This window comes from Triturus cristatus, chromosome 3_1 (assembly GCF_964204655.1).
Source record: "Triturus cristatus chromosome 3_1, aTriCri1.1, whole genome shotgun sequence".
NCBI classification, from domain to species: domain Eukaryota; kingdom Metazoa; phylum Chordata; class Amphibia; order Caudata; family Salamandridae; genus Triturus; species Triturus cristatus.
The window spans coordinates 954,318,746-954,333,109 of record NC_140583.1 but is presented as its reverse complement, the minus strand read 5'-3'; the positions used below and the strand labels follow the sequence as shown (position 1 = coordinate 954,333,109).

Sequence of the window (14,364 nt, the reverse complement as noted above, 5' to 3'; positions counted from 1 at the left end):
GGTGTACATCATATACCAGACCAGCTTCTCACATTGACTTTATTTGGTATGGTGAAACAAGACCACGTGCATGAATTTTTAACAACATCCCTAAGGACTAACCTCACAGCATGTAAAGTTTGTCAGATGCTCTTTCTAATAATTGGGGGGACCTTGGCTATTTTCAACTTTCATCTATTGAGGGACAAGTACATATATGGATTAATGGCTCAAAATGCCGACCGCATAGGCTTTTCTTACTATTTATTGACTAAGAACCGTGAGTATCTAAATTCCATTAATGGACTTAATGGGGGAAAAAACAAAAACTAATCTGCATAAACTAATGGCTTGTCACCTTTGTCAAGTGAGCAGTCGAGTAATTTGATAACCTTTTCTCAAAGAAGTTGCACAAAGTGTAGTTTGAAAAATAATTTTTACCCAGGGCCTTAGTATCCCCAATAAACATGTTCCTAACCTGTTTTCTTAGCTTCCTGTTTGAAATTAGCCAGAGATGCCAAAGAGTTCCTTAAATTTTGTCAACATGTTTTATGATCCAGCCTAAACCGCGCCCTTTAGTACAGGGTCGATGGGTGCAGATGTTGCAGCATTCCTGTTTGTCACAGGTCCTTATTGTTGTTTGCACCTAACATGGATCCCTGTTCCGCTGTTGTAGTAGGTGATTTAAAGGTACACACATCAGACCAATCTAAAACATGTTCTGCCAGCATTGCAAGTTCTGTGAACTCTGATGCTCTTGTTTTCCCAGACTTACATGGATTCGAACCCTAGATTAGTAGTGGCAGGAAAGGAGTTCATTACATTGCAATATTGGGGCCTTAAAAAGTCCATACATTACAGTAGTGGGTGATGTATATGAAGTAATAGGTCTAGTGTCTCTTCACCTAAATGGCACATTGGAGTTAACCTGTACCACAGCAGTGGGCACATATCCTCCTTTCTAGTATACATGAATAGATATCCTGACTCTCAGTGCAGCACATGCTCTCCTAACCTGACTCTGCCTAGCATGTTGATCAGATTTATATATTTTACCCGCAGGCACAGAAAATAAACCGTGCATCTGCTTTCAAACATCCAGCCATATGTTTGTGAATTTACTCTTCATTTTATCCTTCATTTGGTTTTGAACATTTTAAAAGGAAGCAATTGAGTTTACGTTGGCTTTTCTTTGTTTATATTCCAGACACACATTGTCAGTGAAAACTCCGATCTCAGCAATGCAGCACTACAAGCCTTGGGATTTTGTGTTTTTAATTCCAAAATTGCTTCTGGATTATCTGGTAAAGATTTGATGTTTTGTGTCCCCGACTGTCTTCATATTTTCTTTTACCACTGTGAATACTTATGTGATGTGACTAAGATGTGAAAGTCCGGTTGTGTTTTCACAGACTGAGTAAAGTGTAAGTTGTCATCTACAATATTACCTTGGTCTGGAGGTAATTTTTTTTTTTTTTTTTTTTTTTTAAGTTTTTATTGAACAATAATTCGATTACAAGCACGGGCCTACAACCACCAGGGCCGGCCGCTAAGTACAGAATAAAATATACATTTATCAAAGCTGCAGTCGGTTCCCGGGGCTCGGCCCCGTAGTGACTCCGGATAGTTCTAAAGGAACAGGAGACTTAAGTCCAACAAACACAAAAAACTAAAAGAAAAACAAAAGGCGAGGCATAAAGACAAACAGTGCAGGTCAGGCTTCCTCCGGGGAACTCCAGTTCAGACCATTAAGCAGCACGCGAAAGGAAGGAGTACCGGGAGGCTGGGGACGGGGGTGGGGGGGCCAAGGGAAACGAACGTCCATATGTAGTCATTCCAAAAGGTGCCCGGAACCGTCAAGGGTCAGGGGGACATGGCGATATCGGTGTCCACCAGGGGGGGCGTACAGATACCCCCGCGATATGCATTCCATTGCCCCCAGATTCTGCCCCATGCCCCCGGCTTACCACGGGCAACATACAGTCTTCTCCCTGAACATACACCAGTCCATATTCTCCTTCCATACTGACACGGTGGGCGGCCGCTGGGCACCCCAAAGCTGCGCTATATCTCTCTTGGCAATCATGTTCCCCAGGGCCGCCCACCGAGTCTGAGCTGCGCTATAATCATTGGGCTCCCACACATTCAGGACACAGCGACGCACCTCCGGCAGCAGCACAACCCCAGTGACCTGTCCCATAACCGTATGTACCCGGCGCCAGTAGTCCGCCACCTCGCGGCACTCCCACAGGATATGGAGAAAGGTGGCGCTGAGCCCACAACCCCGCTTACAGAGCCCATCATCGGAATATCCCATCGAGACTAAGCGAGGACCCGTCACATACACCCGGTGAAGAATCTTAAGCTGTACCAACCGGAGACGGGCCGGAATGGCGACCTCCTTGGGGGACGACAGTGCAGACTGCCAGTCCTCGTCGTCCAATTCCACCCCATCCCCCGTCCAAGCCTCCCGAAGGCGCACCAAGAGGTCAGCCCGATGATTAATCAGTTTCTTATAAATTAAAGAAATAGTACTGTCAGGGACATGTCCGTCAAGTATGCGGTCCTCGAGGGGCGAAGAAACCGGGATCTTGGTCCCCTCTCCAAAGACTGAAAGCAGGGCGTGTCAAACTTGGGCATAGCGGAAGAACTCCCTGTCCGTAAGCTCATATTCGGCCTGAAGAGCCGCGAAAGTCTTAACCGCGCCCTTATGCCACAGGTCTCCCACTTTGCTGATACCAATCGTATCCCACTGGTCAAACCCCTTCGTAGTCCAGAGGCTCCCCAGGCGATCGGAGGCAAACAAAGGAGTAGCACATGTCAGTCGCTCACTCCAGCCCGTGGCCGCAGTGGCAGCCCTCCAGGTCCGCACCGCAATCTTGGTAGGACCCGTAAGGGTCCGGCCAGCCGAGCGGGAGTAAAGCGCCCTGTTATAGTCCCCGCCGGGAAGCAGGAACTTGTCCATCTCATACGCCGGATTCAGGCCAGGCGCATACGTGGCATGGTTGATGGCCGAAAGCTGCGCGGCCCAATAATACCTGCGAATGTCGGGAAGCGCGATGCCCCCGTCGTACCAGGGGAGAGTAAGCTTAGCAAGAGCAATACGCGCCCGCCCGTCCCACACCAATCTCCTCTGCAGGCTCTCCACCTCCCGAAAGTAGGCCACTGGGATGACGTCGAAGGAATTCTGGAGTGCATAGAGGAACCTGGGAAGGGACATCATTTTGAACAGCGCGGCCCGACCCAGCGGGGACAGGGGCAGCCTGCACCACCGGGCCGTGTCCTCCCGCAATCGCCGAAGCGGACGCAGGAGATTCTGCTCATAGCGAGCCACCGGGTCCAGCGAAACGTATATCCCCAGGTACTTAAAGCCGCTCAGAGATACCTGGATCGGAAGCCGAGGCGGCAGGAGAGGAGGACCACCGGAGATCGGATAGACGCAGGATTTAGACCAATTGATCGTGAGGCCCGAATTATTCCCAAAGGAAGTCAAAACGTCAGAGGACGTTGAGCGACTGCCGCGGTGAGGTGAGATATAGGAGAATATCGTCCGCATACAACGAAACCCGATCCTCAAAGCCCGGGGCCCACCGGATCCCTCTAAGCGAGGGCTCCCAGCGGAGCCAAGCCGCGAGTGGCTCCAGGGCGAGAGCAAAGAGCAAAGGGGACAACGGGCATCCCTGCCTCGTGCCCCTGCCGAGGGCAAAGGGCCGAGAGACCCGCCCATTCACCACCACCTGAGCCATGGGTCCCGTGTAAAGAAGCTTCACCCAGCCAATAAATCCTTCCCCAAAGCCAAACTTAGCCAAGACAGCCCAGAGGAATGGCCACTCGATGGTGTCAAAAGCCATCGTGGCATCCAGAGAAACCAGCACGGCCGGTTCGGAGAGGAGCTCCGCCCTGGCAAGGGCGCCGTGAAGACGCCGCAAGTTAAGAGCGGTGTTACGATGCGGGATGAATCCTCATTGGTCCGGATGAATAAGATCGCACACGACGCTCAACAGACGATTGGCAAGGACTTTCGCCAGGACCTTAGGCTCCGCATTTAGCAGTGAAATAGGCCGGTAAGAAGTACAGCGGTCTCGCGGCTTGTCCTCCTTGGGGATAACGACTATCGTGGCCAAACGCTGGTCGGCCGGGAGGGAACCCGCCGCCAGAGACTCACGGAACATGCGACTGAGGAAGGGCGCAAGCTTGTCAGGGCGCAATTTATATAGCTCAATGGGCAGACCGTTGGGACCCATAGCCTTGCCCGAGCGAAGGGAGCGGATCGCGGTCGCTATTTCATCCGCCGACAAGGGGGCGTCCAGCCGCTCACGGTCTTCAACGGACAGGCCGGGCAAGGCGATATCCCTCAAAAGAAGGCGAGAGTCGTCCTCATCCCTGTCAGTCACTGGGGAGTACACAGCCCGGAGGTGGTCGGCAAAACATTCCACAATCTCGTTAGGCTCCGTCACACACACACCATCCGCAGCACGCAACTCCGGGACCACACGATTCACTCTCTCCTTCCTGTCCAGCCACGCGATCAACTTTCCCGCCTTGTCCCCGGCATCGTACAGTCGACCCTGCTGCTCCCTATACATAGTTTTGGCCGCGTCAGTGACCAGGGACCTATACTCAAACTGTTTCAGGCTGAGGGCATGAAGCCCGTCCGGAGTGACATTCGCCTCCAAGGCCGACTCCAGCCCCACGATGTCAGTCTCCAGCCTCACCACTGCCTCACTCTTGACCCTCTTAGCCACCACTATCTGGGAAAGGGCGTGTCCGCGGATCACGGTTTTAAAGGCTTCCCACAGGGACATTGCAGACGACACCGACCCCTCGTTATCCAGGAAGTATTGGTCCATAGCCTTGACCAGGCTGTCACGAGTCGTAGGGTCTCGCAGGTACCATGGGTTAATGGGAGCGATCCGCCCTGCAGACCGCGGCCCGGTGTCGAAAAGAAGCCACAGCGGAGAATGGTCGGAGATACCCCGCGCCAGGTGCCTGACCTCACGAATCCGACCAGTCTGCGCCGCGGGCATAAGGAAGTAGTCTAACCTAGAGAGACTCCCATGCGCCCCCGAGTGAAAGGTGAATTGACATTGGGTCGGATGCATTAATCTCCAACTATCCACCAGGCCGAAGGTATCCAGCATCCCACCCAGCCATGTCTGGGCAGCGGGGAGGGTCCTTGGTGGGTGACGATCCAGTTCACCCGAAACCACAGAATTAAAGTCCCCGCCCATGAGCAGGAGGCTGTCCGGAAGGTCAAGCAGCATTCGACCCAAGTCAGTGAAGGTGGAGTTCTGGAGGCCCGGGGGGACGTAAACTGAAACCAGGGCAAGGGGCTGCCCCTCCCACCTCCCAATCAAGCACACATAGCGCCCTCTGTCATCCGAGACTATCTTAGTGATCTCCACCGGAAGTGAGGTTCGCAGGAGAATGCCCACCCCCCTGGAACCAGTTGTGAAACCAGAATGGGCCACGAGGCGGTATCCCCCCCCCTGTTCATTGCATGACAAACATTACCAACCAGATGCGTCTCCTGGAGAAACACCACATCAGGAGTCAAACGACGCAAATATTGCAGTACTACACCCCGCTTGATACGGTCCCCCAACCCATTGACGTTCCATGACATAAGCCTCAACCCGTCCCCCCCCATCCCCCCCAATAGATCAAGGGTCCCCCAGCCTGCAGCACAGTTCCCAAATGTGGACAAAAATCAGTACCTCGCCCTGTAAACAAAAAACACACAGCAAAACAACCCCACCTCCCCCCCAACCCCACCCCAGGACCAACTCCCCCCACCCTGCACCCCTGCGGGCCAAAAAACCCCCCCAACTTGCAGTGTGCCTGTCGCCCCTCTAACCCCATTCTACGAAAAGACCCCAGAGGAGGTAAGGGACCCGTCCCCGCCCGCCCCCCTCACTGGTCCTGGTTAAACACAATATGCAAGTGAAATAAGACCCGACTGTACAGTGCAAAACGGCAAAGTCAAGGACCAAAAGTCATTCTAAAGGGGACCCGTCACCCGCGGTGCCCGCAGAGGGTCCGGGACGGCCACCTCCGTCCGGCAGAGAGTCCAGCCAGTCACTTGCAGCCACGGGAGAGTCAAAAAAGGCTGTCCGATCCCCATGTTCCACTCGGAGTTTTGCAGGGTAGAGCATCGAATACTTTAGGCCCAGCTCGCGGAGACGACGCTTAACCCCTTGGAATCCCATCCGTTGTTTCTGGACCAGTTGCGTGAAGTCCGGATAGAAATTGATGGTCGAGTTCTCATGACGAACCGGGCCGTGGGTCCGTGAGGCCTGCAGAATAGCGTCGCGGTCCCTGTAGTAGAACAGTTTGGCCACGATAGGCCTCGGGGGGGCCCCCGGCCGTGGCCGACCGCCCGGAACTCGATGGGCCCGCTCCACGGCAAAGAACTTACTTAGGCCAGCCGGGGACAACTGTTTCAGGATAAGTTCCTCAAACACGAGGTCAACCGGGCGGCCGTCAGAGGACTCCGGTACACCTATGACGCGGATGTTGTTGCGTCGGGCCCGTCCCTCGAAGTCCTCAAGCCGCCGGGCCATATGATCGTTGACCACCCTGATGTCTCCAAGCGCGGCCCGCAGATCCGACACCTCCGCACCGAGGGTGGAGGTCCGTGTGTCGAGAGCCTGGACCCTCTCGTTAGTTTTGGAGAGGTCGGCCCGGATCAGGGTGACATCAATCGCGACAGTGTCAATCTTACGGGCCAGGGCCTCATATTGCGTCGCGATGGTTTCCCTAATGCCCTCAATGGCGCCCATAATGTCCTGCAGGGATAGTTCCGTAGAGACGGTCGCGCCTCCCTCCGCAGTATCCGAGGGGGGGCCAGCAGCGCCAGAGGGCCCCCTGCCCTGGGTGTATCGGTCCATGTTATTGCTCTGGACTGCTCCCCCGCGGAGGGAAGCCTTGGTCTTGCGGCCCTCGGGACCCCCTTTGCCCCCCATGTGAACACGGTCACTCAAGGGGACACCCAATCCAGAGGTGTAAGGGCACCAGCAAGAAGACCACAAAATGTCGGTATAGGGGGTCCGAGGCGATAGGCACTCTAGTAGCAGGTGAAAGAAAACCTCATTCAGAGGCCCAGGAAGCACCTCGCCACCCCGAGCGCAGCCCCCTGCCGGTCTCCTGAAGTGCAAAACCGAAACCGAAAGTGGTGGATCGGCAACTGGCACCGCGCTGAAGCCGCTGTTGTTCAATTGCAGCCCGGCCCCTCGGGTCACCTTCACCCCGGTCACCTCCGTCGGGTGGGTCCCAAAAGTTCCGACGGCGACAACTCAGGATTCCCAGGTCCGATTTGAGTTTTGAAAAGAGATATATGCTCAGCTGGTCTTTATCTCCCAGATTCCATAAGCCACGTCAGGATATTCTCAGGATAGATTCCGAGGAGCAGAGAGGGTCCGGGGAGCCCTGTGCTCACGCGACCATCTTGGATGCGCGCTAGGCTCCTCCCCCGGTCTGGAGGTAATTAACTTCGTGTATATAATATAGTGTATTGGGTTCCAGCAGTTAAAGGCAACCTGTTCATAGAAGAATTACTAATTAACTTTTTTCTAACTTTTACATGTTAGTTGACTAACTGGTGTCTGCAGCTCTTGGTGGGATCTGCCTATATTTATCAAGTTGTTGTTAATTGTGTCTTTTCGGTCCTCCTGAAGACACTTGTCAAAGCAGTATTAATGGGCCTCCAGCAAAGTTTCTTACAGTGAACGAGTTTTGTACATACTTTAATCAGTTCTGTTCTGCTCTGAAAATTGCTTAGGATGAGTGCCTAATGTAGGGTCTGTAATTGAATACAATTGCACTTCCTGCTGGGCAAAGCTCATTCATTTGAACTAAATACACATGGGGGGGGGGGGGGAGGGGAGGGGAGGGGTGGGGGAGGCGGCACAGAGAGCTGATAAATGTAAATGTATGTGTCTTGTAAAGCGCACTGCTGCCCTGAGGCGTCCTGGCGCTGTAGACCGCTGGGGAACCCGTCCTGGCTATCCCTGTGAGATGGTCCCTCCAGGGTATCTCCAAGGTGAAACCAGGCATCCCCGGCGAATGTGGGGGGCCGTTGTGGAGATGAGGCAAGCTAATGCCCAGAGTCACCGAGTGTGATCCCTGGTTATAGTAGGCACCGAAGCGAGAATTATCGAGTCCGCTGGCCCTGGTCCACGACCCTGCCGCGTCGGGGATTGAACCCTGGTCCCGGACCGTCCTCTGCTTCTGGGTCTGCTTCCTCTAACCAGTGAGCCACACCTCTGATAACGGTCCAGATACCCATGCTTCTAAAACGTAATACACGAATCAAGATGGTACTGTTCCTGTTGGAGAAGGAAGAGGAAAAGGCTAGGTTGGAGAAGCCCTGGGGATCCTTGTGATAATTTCTTGGTGCCCTCACACATCCAAATGAATGGCGTGCTTCATCATAAGGTGTACTCCTTGTCGGGCCGGCGCTGCAATGGCCAGCGAGCTCCACAAAGGACTCTTTATTAGAGCTCTTTTTAGTATTTAGCCGAAATGATGCAGCTATGCGTGAGGATGTGTAATGTGTTGGGTGGAGTGGGTGCAAATGTAGTGTAAAACAGTCTAAGGGTACTAAACAGGTTTTATTATGATGTTTCCCTTGGTAGAGTTAAAAACAAGGAAAAGGGGGGCTTTCATGAGGGCTCAGTGGACCAAGATAGCCTTAACGTGTGTGTTGTCAGGTCGACATGTTTCATGACTGTTGATCCCACTGTATCCTTGGAGTTTCTTCAAGACCGAGAAGATCCCTGCCCTACACTTAGATTTGTGTAGTGCTGGGTGCTTCCCTATTGGAAAATACCTTCTTCTATGATTGTCCAACTTATTTGAATCAATCTGTCAGGCCACTTAGGTCAAAAGCAGAAGGTAGCTCACTGCTACGAAGAGTGGTCCTGCATGAAGAGCGCCAGAGACCTACCCCACCTCTGCTTGACTGGAACATGTTCAACTTTATTTTCACCTACTTCATCCTACACATTTCACATCCTCAAATATCTGCATCATTTCAGCTAAATACAAAAAATGTCTGATAAAGAGCCCTCTGGTGGTGCCCGTAGAGCATTTCAGCTCTGGCCCCACTAGGAGCACACAAACATGACTGAGACTGTCAGAAAATGAGCTCCCGCAGTCTCTGTCCCGACAACGTCTTTTCTGAACCTCCCACATTCCTCGACCTGAAATGTCCTTTCCATTCTGCTCCGCTTTGTACTGTCTCCCAGCAGCTTGGTGGGTGAGAGAGCAGCAGCCCGGAGCTTAGGAAACGGTGTCTTCTCGGCCTTGGCAGTGAGCATTGACCCACTAGGGACTGTGTTTGGGCAGCCAATAGGCTGCTGGCCTTCTCAGCGTAGCACAGACCTTCATCAAGGTGAATGTTTGACAAAAGGGGCTCGCCCCTCCTGGGACCAGAACAGTTGTGAAATTCTCACGACTTCAGTACTTTCTAGCAGTGGACCCTTAATACGATCAGTCCACAGCATGCATAGTACACCTTAGTGTGTGCTAAAAATGCAAATACACGTGGTATTATTTTTACCACTCACTTTTACACCTTTTTATCACCACTTGCACATTATTTGGGTCCTGAAGAAAGCCTTGCAATTTTATTTTTTTATACAAGGCTGAAACATGTAGACCTAAAGGATAATTGAGACCAATTTTCTAGTCTTGATACATTATCCGTTTTATGTTTTTAATATACCCAGTGGCGTAACGAAACTTGAGGGGGCCCCCCTGCAAAGCACATGGAGGGGGCCCCCCCTCCCCCGGCGGCGCGGCCCACCATCTGCCACTTTGCCCTACCACCCAGAAATCTAGCATATTTTGATTTGAAACCTCCAACATTTAAATGAAATGCCTCTATATTGTCTTTCTCTAAGTTCTAATGAGAAAGTGGGAAACACTCTTAACATACAAGCTATGCCATTTGTAACAATACTGTCAAAAGCAGATTATTTAACTGAGACAGCAATCAGAACAATGCCAAGGAGTGGTCCTATTGTCTCAGGAACTGCTTATGGCTGAAGAACAAAGCACAACTTTGAAGGGTCTGAAATAGAATTGACAATACCTTGAAACTTTGAAAGACCAACCCAAACCTGCAATTCCATAAAGACTCGACTGACAGTATACATGAGAAGTACACAAGCTATAACTCAGTATCTTGCGAAAGTCAAGAGAAATAGACTGGTGAATTATCTGCAGCCACACACTAGCGACTGTCAAGGGTTGTGCATGATAATAACGTGAACTGAGGAAGCAATTTCAATCATAATGTCTTTATTAGTAAGCATTGCAAAACAGGCAGGCAAACAAGGCAGAGGAAGAAAACTGTTAGGATGCTTCAGAACATTGATGCAGATGTTTGTTTTAATTTATCATTTCTGTAGTGTAAACAATGCTAAATACAAGATTTAAGATACACGTATTATAGACCAGTGCAAGCAACACAATAAATGACACTGCATGTAGAATAAAAACAAATCATATCAGCAAGTACCTAATGACAATCTATACAAACTGTAGTTGGTAAAGAAAAAGTGCAAATACTTTCAAAGTGCAAAATAAAGCAATCGCCAGTCCAGCAATATACAAAAATCATGCATGTTTTGTAAAACAATCCAACTTTCTTCTTGCATCAAGGTGAAAATACTTTCAAAGTGCATGGTAAAAACAAGTCCAGCAGCTTCCCTCACAAGTACTGACCTGAACCACCAGACTGGGCCTTACTTCATAATAAACAGAGGCCTCAGACCTCAGTGTGTTAACACTGGCGGTATTTACAATTTACTAAGAGTATAGACACGCCTGCTAAATTACAGATTCACCATTGCCTCCAAATGGCTCTATTGTCACGTGTGACACACCCAGCCAGGCATGGATTTTAAGCCAATAGCGCCTTTCATTCTGGGAGTTGTGCTGTGACCATCTAAGTAAGGGGTTTCACATTCCAGCATGCAAAGTGTTGTTGGATAAAAGCTACAAATGGACACGACATGGTGCCAATGCCACTTGGCAGCTATGTTCTATACAAGCACAAGGGGATGTTTAATTTCCTCAACACAGGCTGCAGAAGTCTGGCGTCAAATAGCAAACACGTTGTGCGGAGAACCCAGAAACGTGCTGTGTTTAGCCCCCGTGTATGGACCTGAGGTGTCATTCTCTAAGAGACCCAGTGGTAAAAGCCCACAGTTATCTCTAATGCATGTTAGTGCCAGGCAGTGGTTGAAGTGGGGGGGAAAAAAAGTAGGGGAACTGTGGGAGGAGAATCAGAGGGCGGGAATAATCAATGGATTGGGTCAGTGGGCGGAGTGAGAGGTGTGGCAGAAGGAGCAAAATATCCCAATTTTTGGTATTAGTTTCCCATTTCACTAACCGGTTACAGCTTATTAAATTATTTAATTTAACCAATAGATACACATGTTTCTTTAAGGTTAAATATGTGTTATTAACATAAAAAAATACATTCACAAAGTGGGATACATTTCCAATCACGGAATGTCCAAAATATTCTTAAAAGTGGAATCGCAAATCCATTTGTCTCCCAGCCATGGACTTTCTGTCATCAGCACTTCTCCTCCCTTTTTCCACAAGAGCAGTTGAAATGAATGAAATGAAATGAAACTGCATTTCTAAAGTGCATGGTTACCCAAAGGCATCCCAGCGCTAGGGCAGAAACCGCACTAAGCTGTCGCAATCAATTGGGGAAAAGCCAGGTTTTGAGCCTCCTGCGGAAGACTGTGTGGTCTGGCTCTTTACGTAGCTGAAGCGGCAAGGAGTTCCAGAGTTTAGTGACATTGTAAGAGAAGAGCCGGCCGCCACTTCTGGACCTCTTGATTCTGGGAACAGACGCCACGTGGAGGTCATTTGAACGTAACCGCCTGTTGGCTTGGTAGGGCTGGACAAAGGAAAAATGTATAGCCGTCCCACATCCCCTAGCATCTTATGGGTGGTGCAGAGGGCTTTAAAGTGGACTCTTTCCTGAATAGAAAGCCAATGTAAAGACCTAAGTGGAGCTTTGGCTGACTGGCGGCTTGGAGTACCCTCAAGAATCCTTGCGGCACAATTTTGCATGATTTGAAGTTTCTTAAAGACAGCACAGGGAGCACCGAGATAAAGAGCGTTGCCGTAGTCCAGGCGGGATAAGACGAGTGCCTGGACCACAAGCTTTCTTGCTTGAGGGGGTAGCAAAGGCAACACTTTACGCAGCAGTCTTAGAATACCGAAGTAGGAGGCAACAACTTTCCTTACTTGGGTTTTAAAGCTAAGCTCAGAATCAAGCCAGAAACCTAAACTCTTTATTTCGGATTTGGGGACAGGCATAGGGCCCATACATGCTGGCCAGATAGAGGAAACCTCGAGGGGGGGAGGGATTACCGAGCAACATAAGCTCGGTCTAATCACCGTTCAGTTTTAGATGGGAATGACGCATCCACCTCATCGCCTCCTCTTAGCATGGGCCAAGACAAGAAGTGGAACTGCTTTTGTAGTTAAATGCCACCCCTAATTGAGTGTCGTCGGCATATGTAATTATATGCACCCCAAAGGGTAGAACAATGTCCGCGAGAGAAGCCATGTAAACATTAAAGAGAGTGGGACTCAGGGACGTCCCCTGAGGCACTCCACAATAAAGGGGCCTAGGGCTTGAAATGGCCTCGCCCTCGAAGATCTGGAAGGATCTACCCTCGAGGAAAGAGCACAGCCTATTCAGGGCTGTTCCTGTCACACCCAGATCTTTGAGTCGATGAATTAGGATACGGTGATTAACCGTATCAAATGCCGCGCTGAGATCTAACAATATCATGGCTAGAGAACCATGTGCATCAAGAATCCTTCTAGAGTCTTCCGCGACTGCCAGTAAGGCTGTTTCAGTCCCTTGAGAGGGGCGAACCCCAGTTTGGGATGGATGCAGGAGTTTTCCAGCTTCAAGATGCCTAGAGAGAGAGTTCAAACATGAATGGCAAAATATCCTAGTTTGCAAATGTTTTCCACATAACTATGCCATATTTGCCACATAATACATCATCTGCTGCATAATCTGACGATTTTAACTAATAACTTGTTTATAGCTAAAACACATCAAAAGTTACTAAATATGTGACTTGTGCTGCTGTGAAGTGGAGGGCCCTTTGCAAAGGTTGACTGGTCACCTTTCTCATTGCTGCAGTTGTATGTTCCACTAGTACTAATAAGGAAAAATCTTTGCAGAGACTGTTAGCATGTGTAAAAATTTCAAAATAATTAAGTATCAGAAAATTTACAGCACCACTTATACCAGTGTAGGGTATCAGAGCACTTTACATCACACATATTGCACAGAGACATTCATTCATATGTGTGCAAATCACTGTGTAGGAAATGTTACATAAGACAAAGGACTACAAGGTGTAGGAGTCACATGACAACCATACTAGTAGCCCGCTTAGTTTAATAGTGATTGGTCTGCAGAAACACAAACTCAGAATTAAAAACATAATACCATGGTTAGGGGTTCTCTTTAATAATCAGAATTGATTTCTACCTAAATTAACCCTTTTTTGCAACATTCGGATAATCCAAGACTGGGGAAAAATACATAACGCTCTAATTTATACCTTGGAGTTTGCATGCAGCTCTTACATGACAGTTAACAGCTCACTGTTCTATGTTAGGATTTTAACTTATTAACTGCAAGTAACAATAGGGTCTCTCTGACAAAAGCAGTAACCCACTGACCTTAGTCACATTATGTGCACTTTGTGATCTGCATGGCACATGTTCTTAGCAGTATGCACATTACACCTCTGCCATTCCTTTTCATGAGTCAAACCTTCCACTAGACAAAACATAATCTCTCTCTACTAAGAACATTAATCACTGGAGTTATCAAGACATTTTTATTGTTGCCCAAAAATGTTGGAGACCAGGAAGGAGGAAGCAAGTGCTTTTAAAACCATAATATACTTACAAACACAATGCCCCCACCTGAAGTTAGCGCCCGGTGCGGTCACACTGCCCTAGAACCACCCTGCTCAAGGGCCCTTTGACCTCAGTGACGGAGTCCCTGCCACTCTATGGTGTGCTGCTTCTTAGGTCTGTCCCCAAGACTGGAGGTGAACTTCATAGATAGTGGTGGACAGGCCTTCAAGGTTAATCCACACTTGCCACCGCTAGGGTCCACCTGCTGGTGCTAAGACACCAGGGCTTTTAAGATCTCGCTGCCCCTTCTAAGGTGTAGCACAGGAATGTGCTCCCTCAGAAGAGTGGTCTGGGAGCCTGGTCATTAAGGCTGAACCTGGTTCACCAGTTCCACTTCAGCAGCTCTGACCATAGCGCCACATCCTCTCCCCTACTGAACACCATACTGCCCCACTGAGAGAA

The 14,364-nt window shown here is 49.7% G+C and overlaps 1 protein-coding gene across 5 annotated transcripts in view; it reads left to right on the top strand.

The window, feature by feature from the left end:
- RIF1 (replication timing regulatory factor 1) overlaps positions 1-14,364 on the top strand; it is a 442,844-nt gene that overhangs the window by 47,145 nt on the left and 381,335 nt on the right. For all 5 annotated transcript variants that reach the window (XM_085645596.1, XM_085645592.1, XM_085645595.1 and 2 more), the window contains exon 3: positions 1,187-1,283. In XM_085645596.1, coding sequence (XP_085501722.1) covers positions 1,187-1,283 — 97 coding nt within the window. The remainder of the gene's footprint in view (positions 1-1,186; positions 1,284-14,364) is intronic.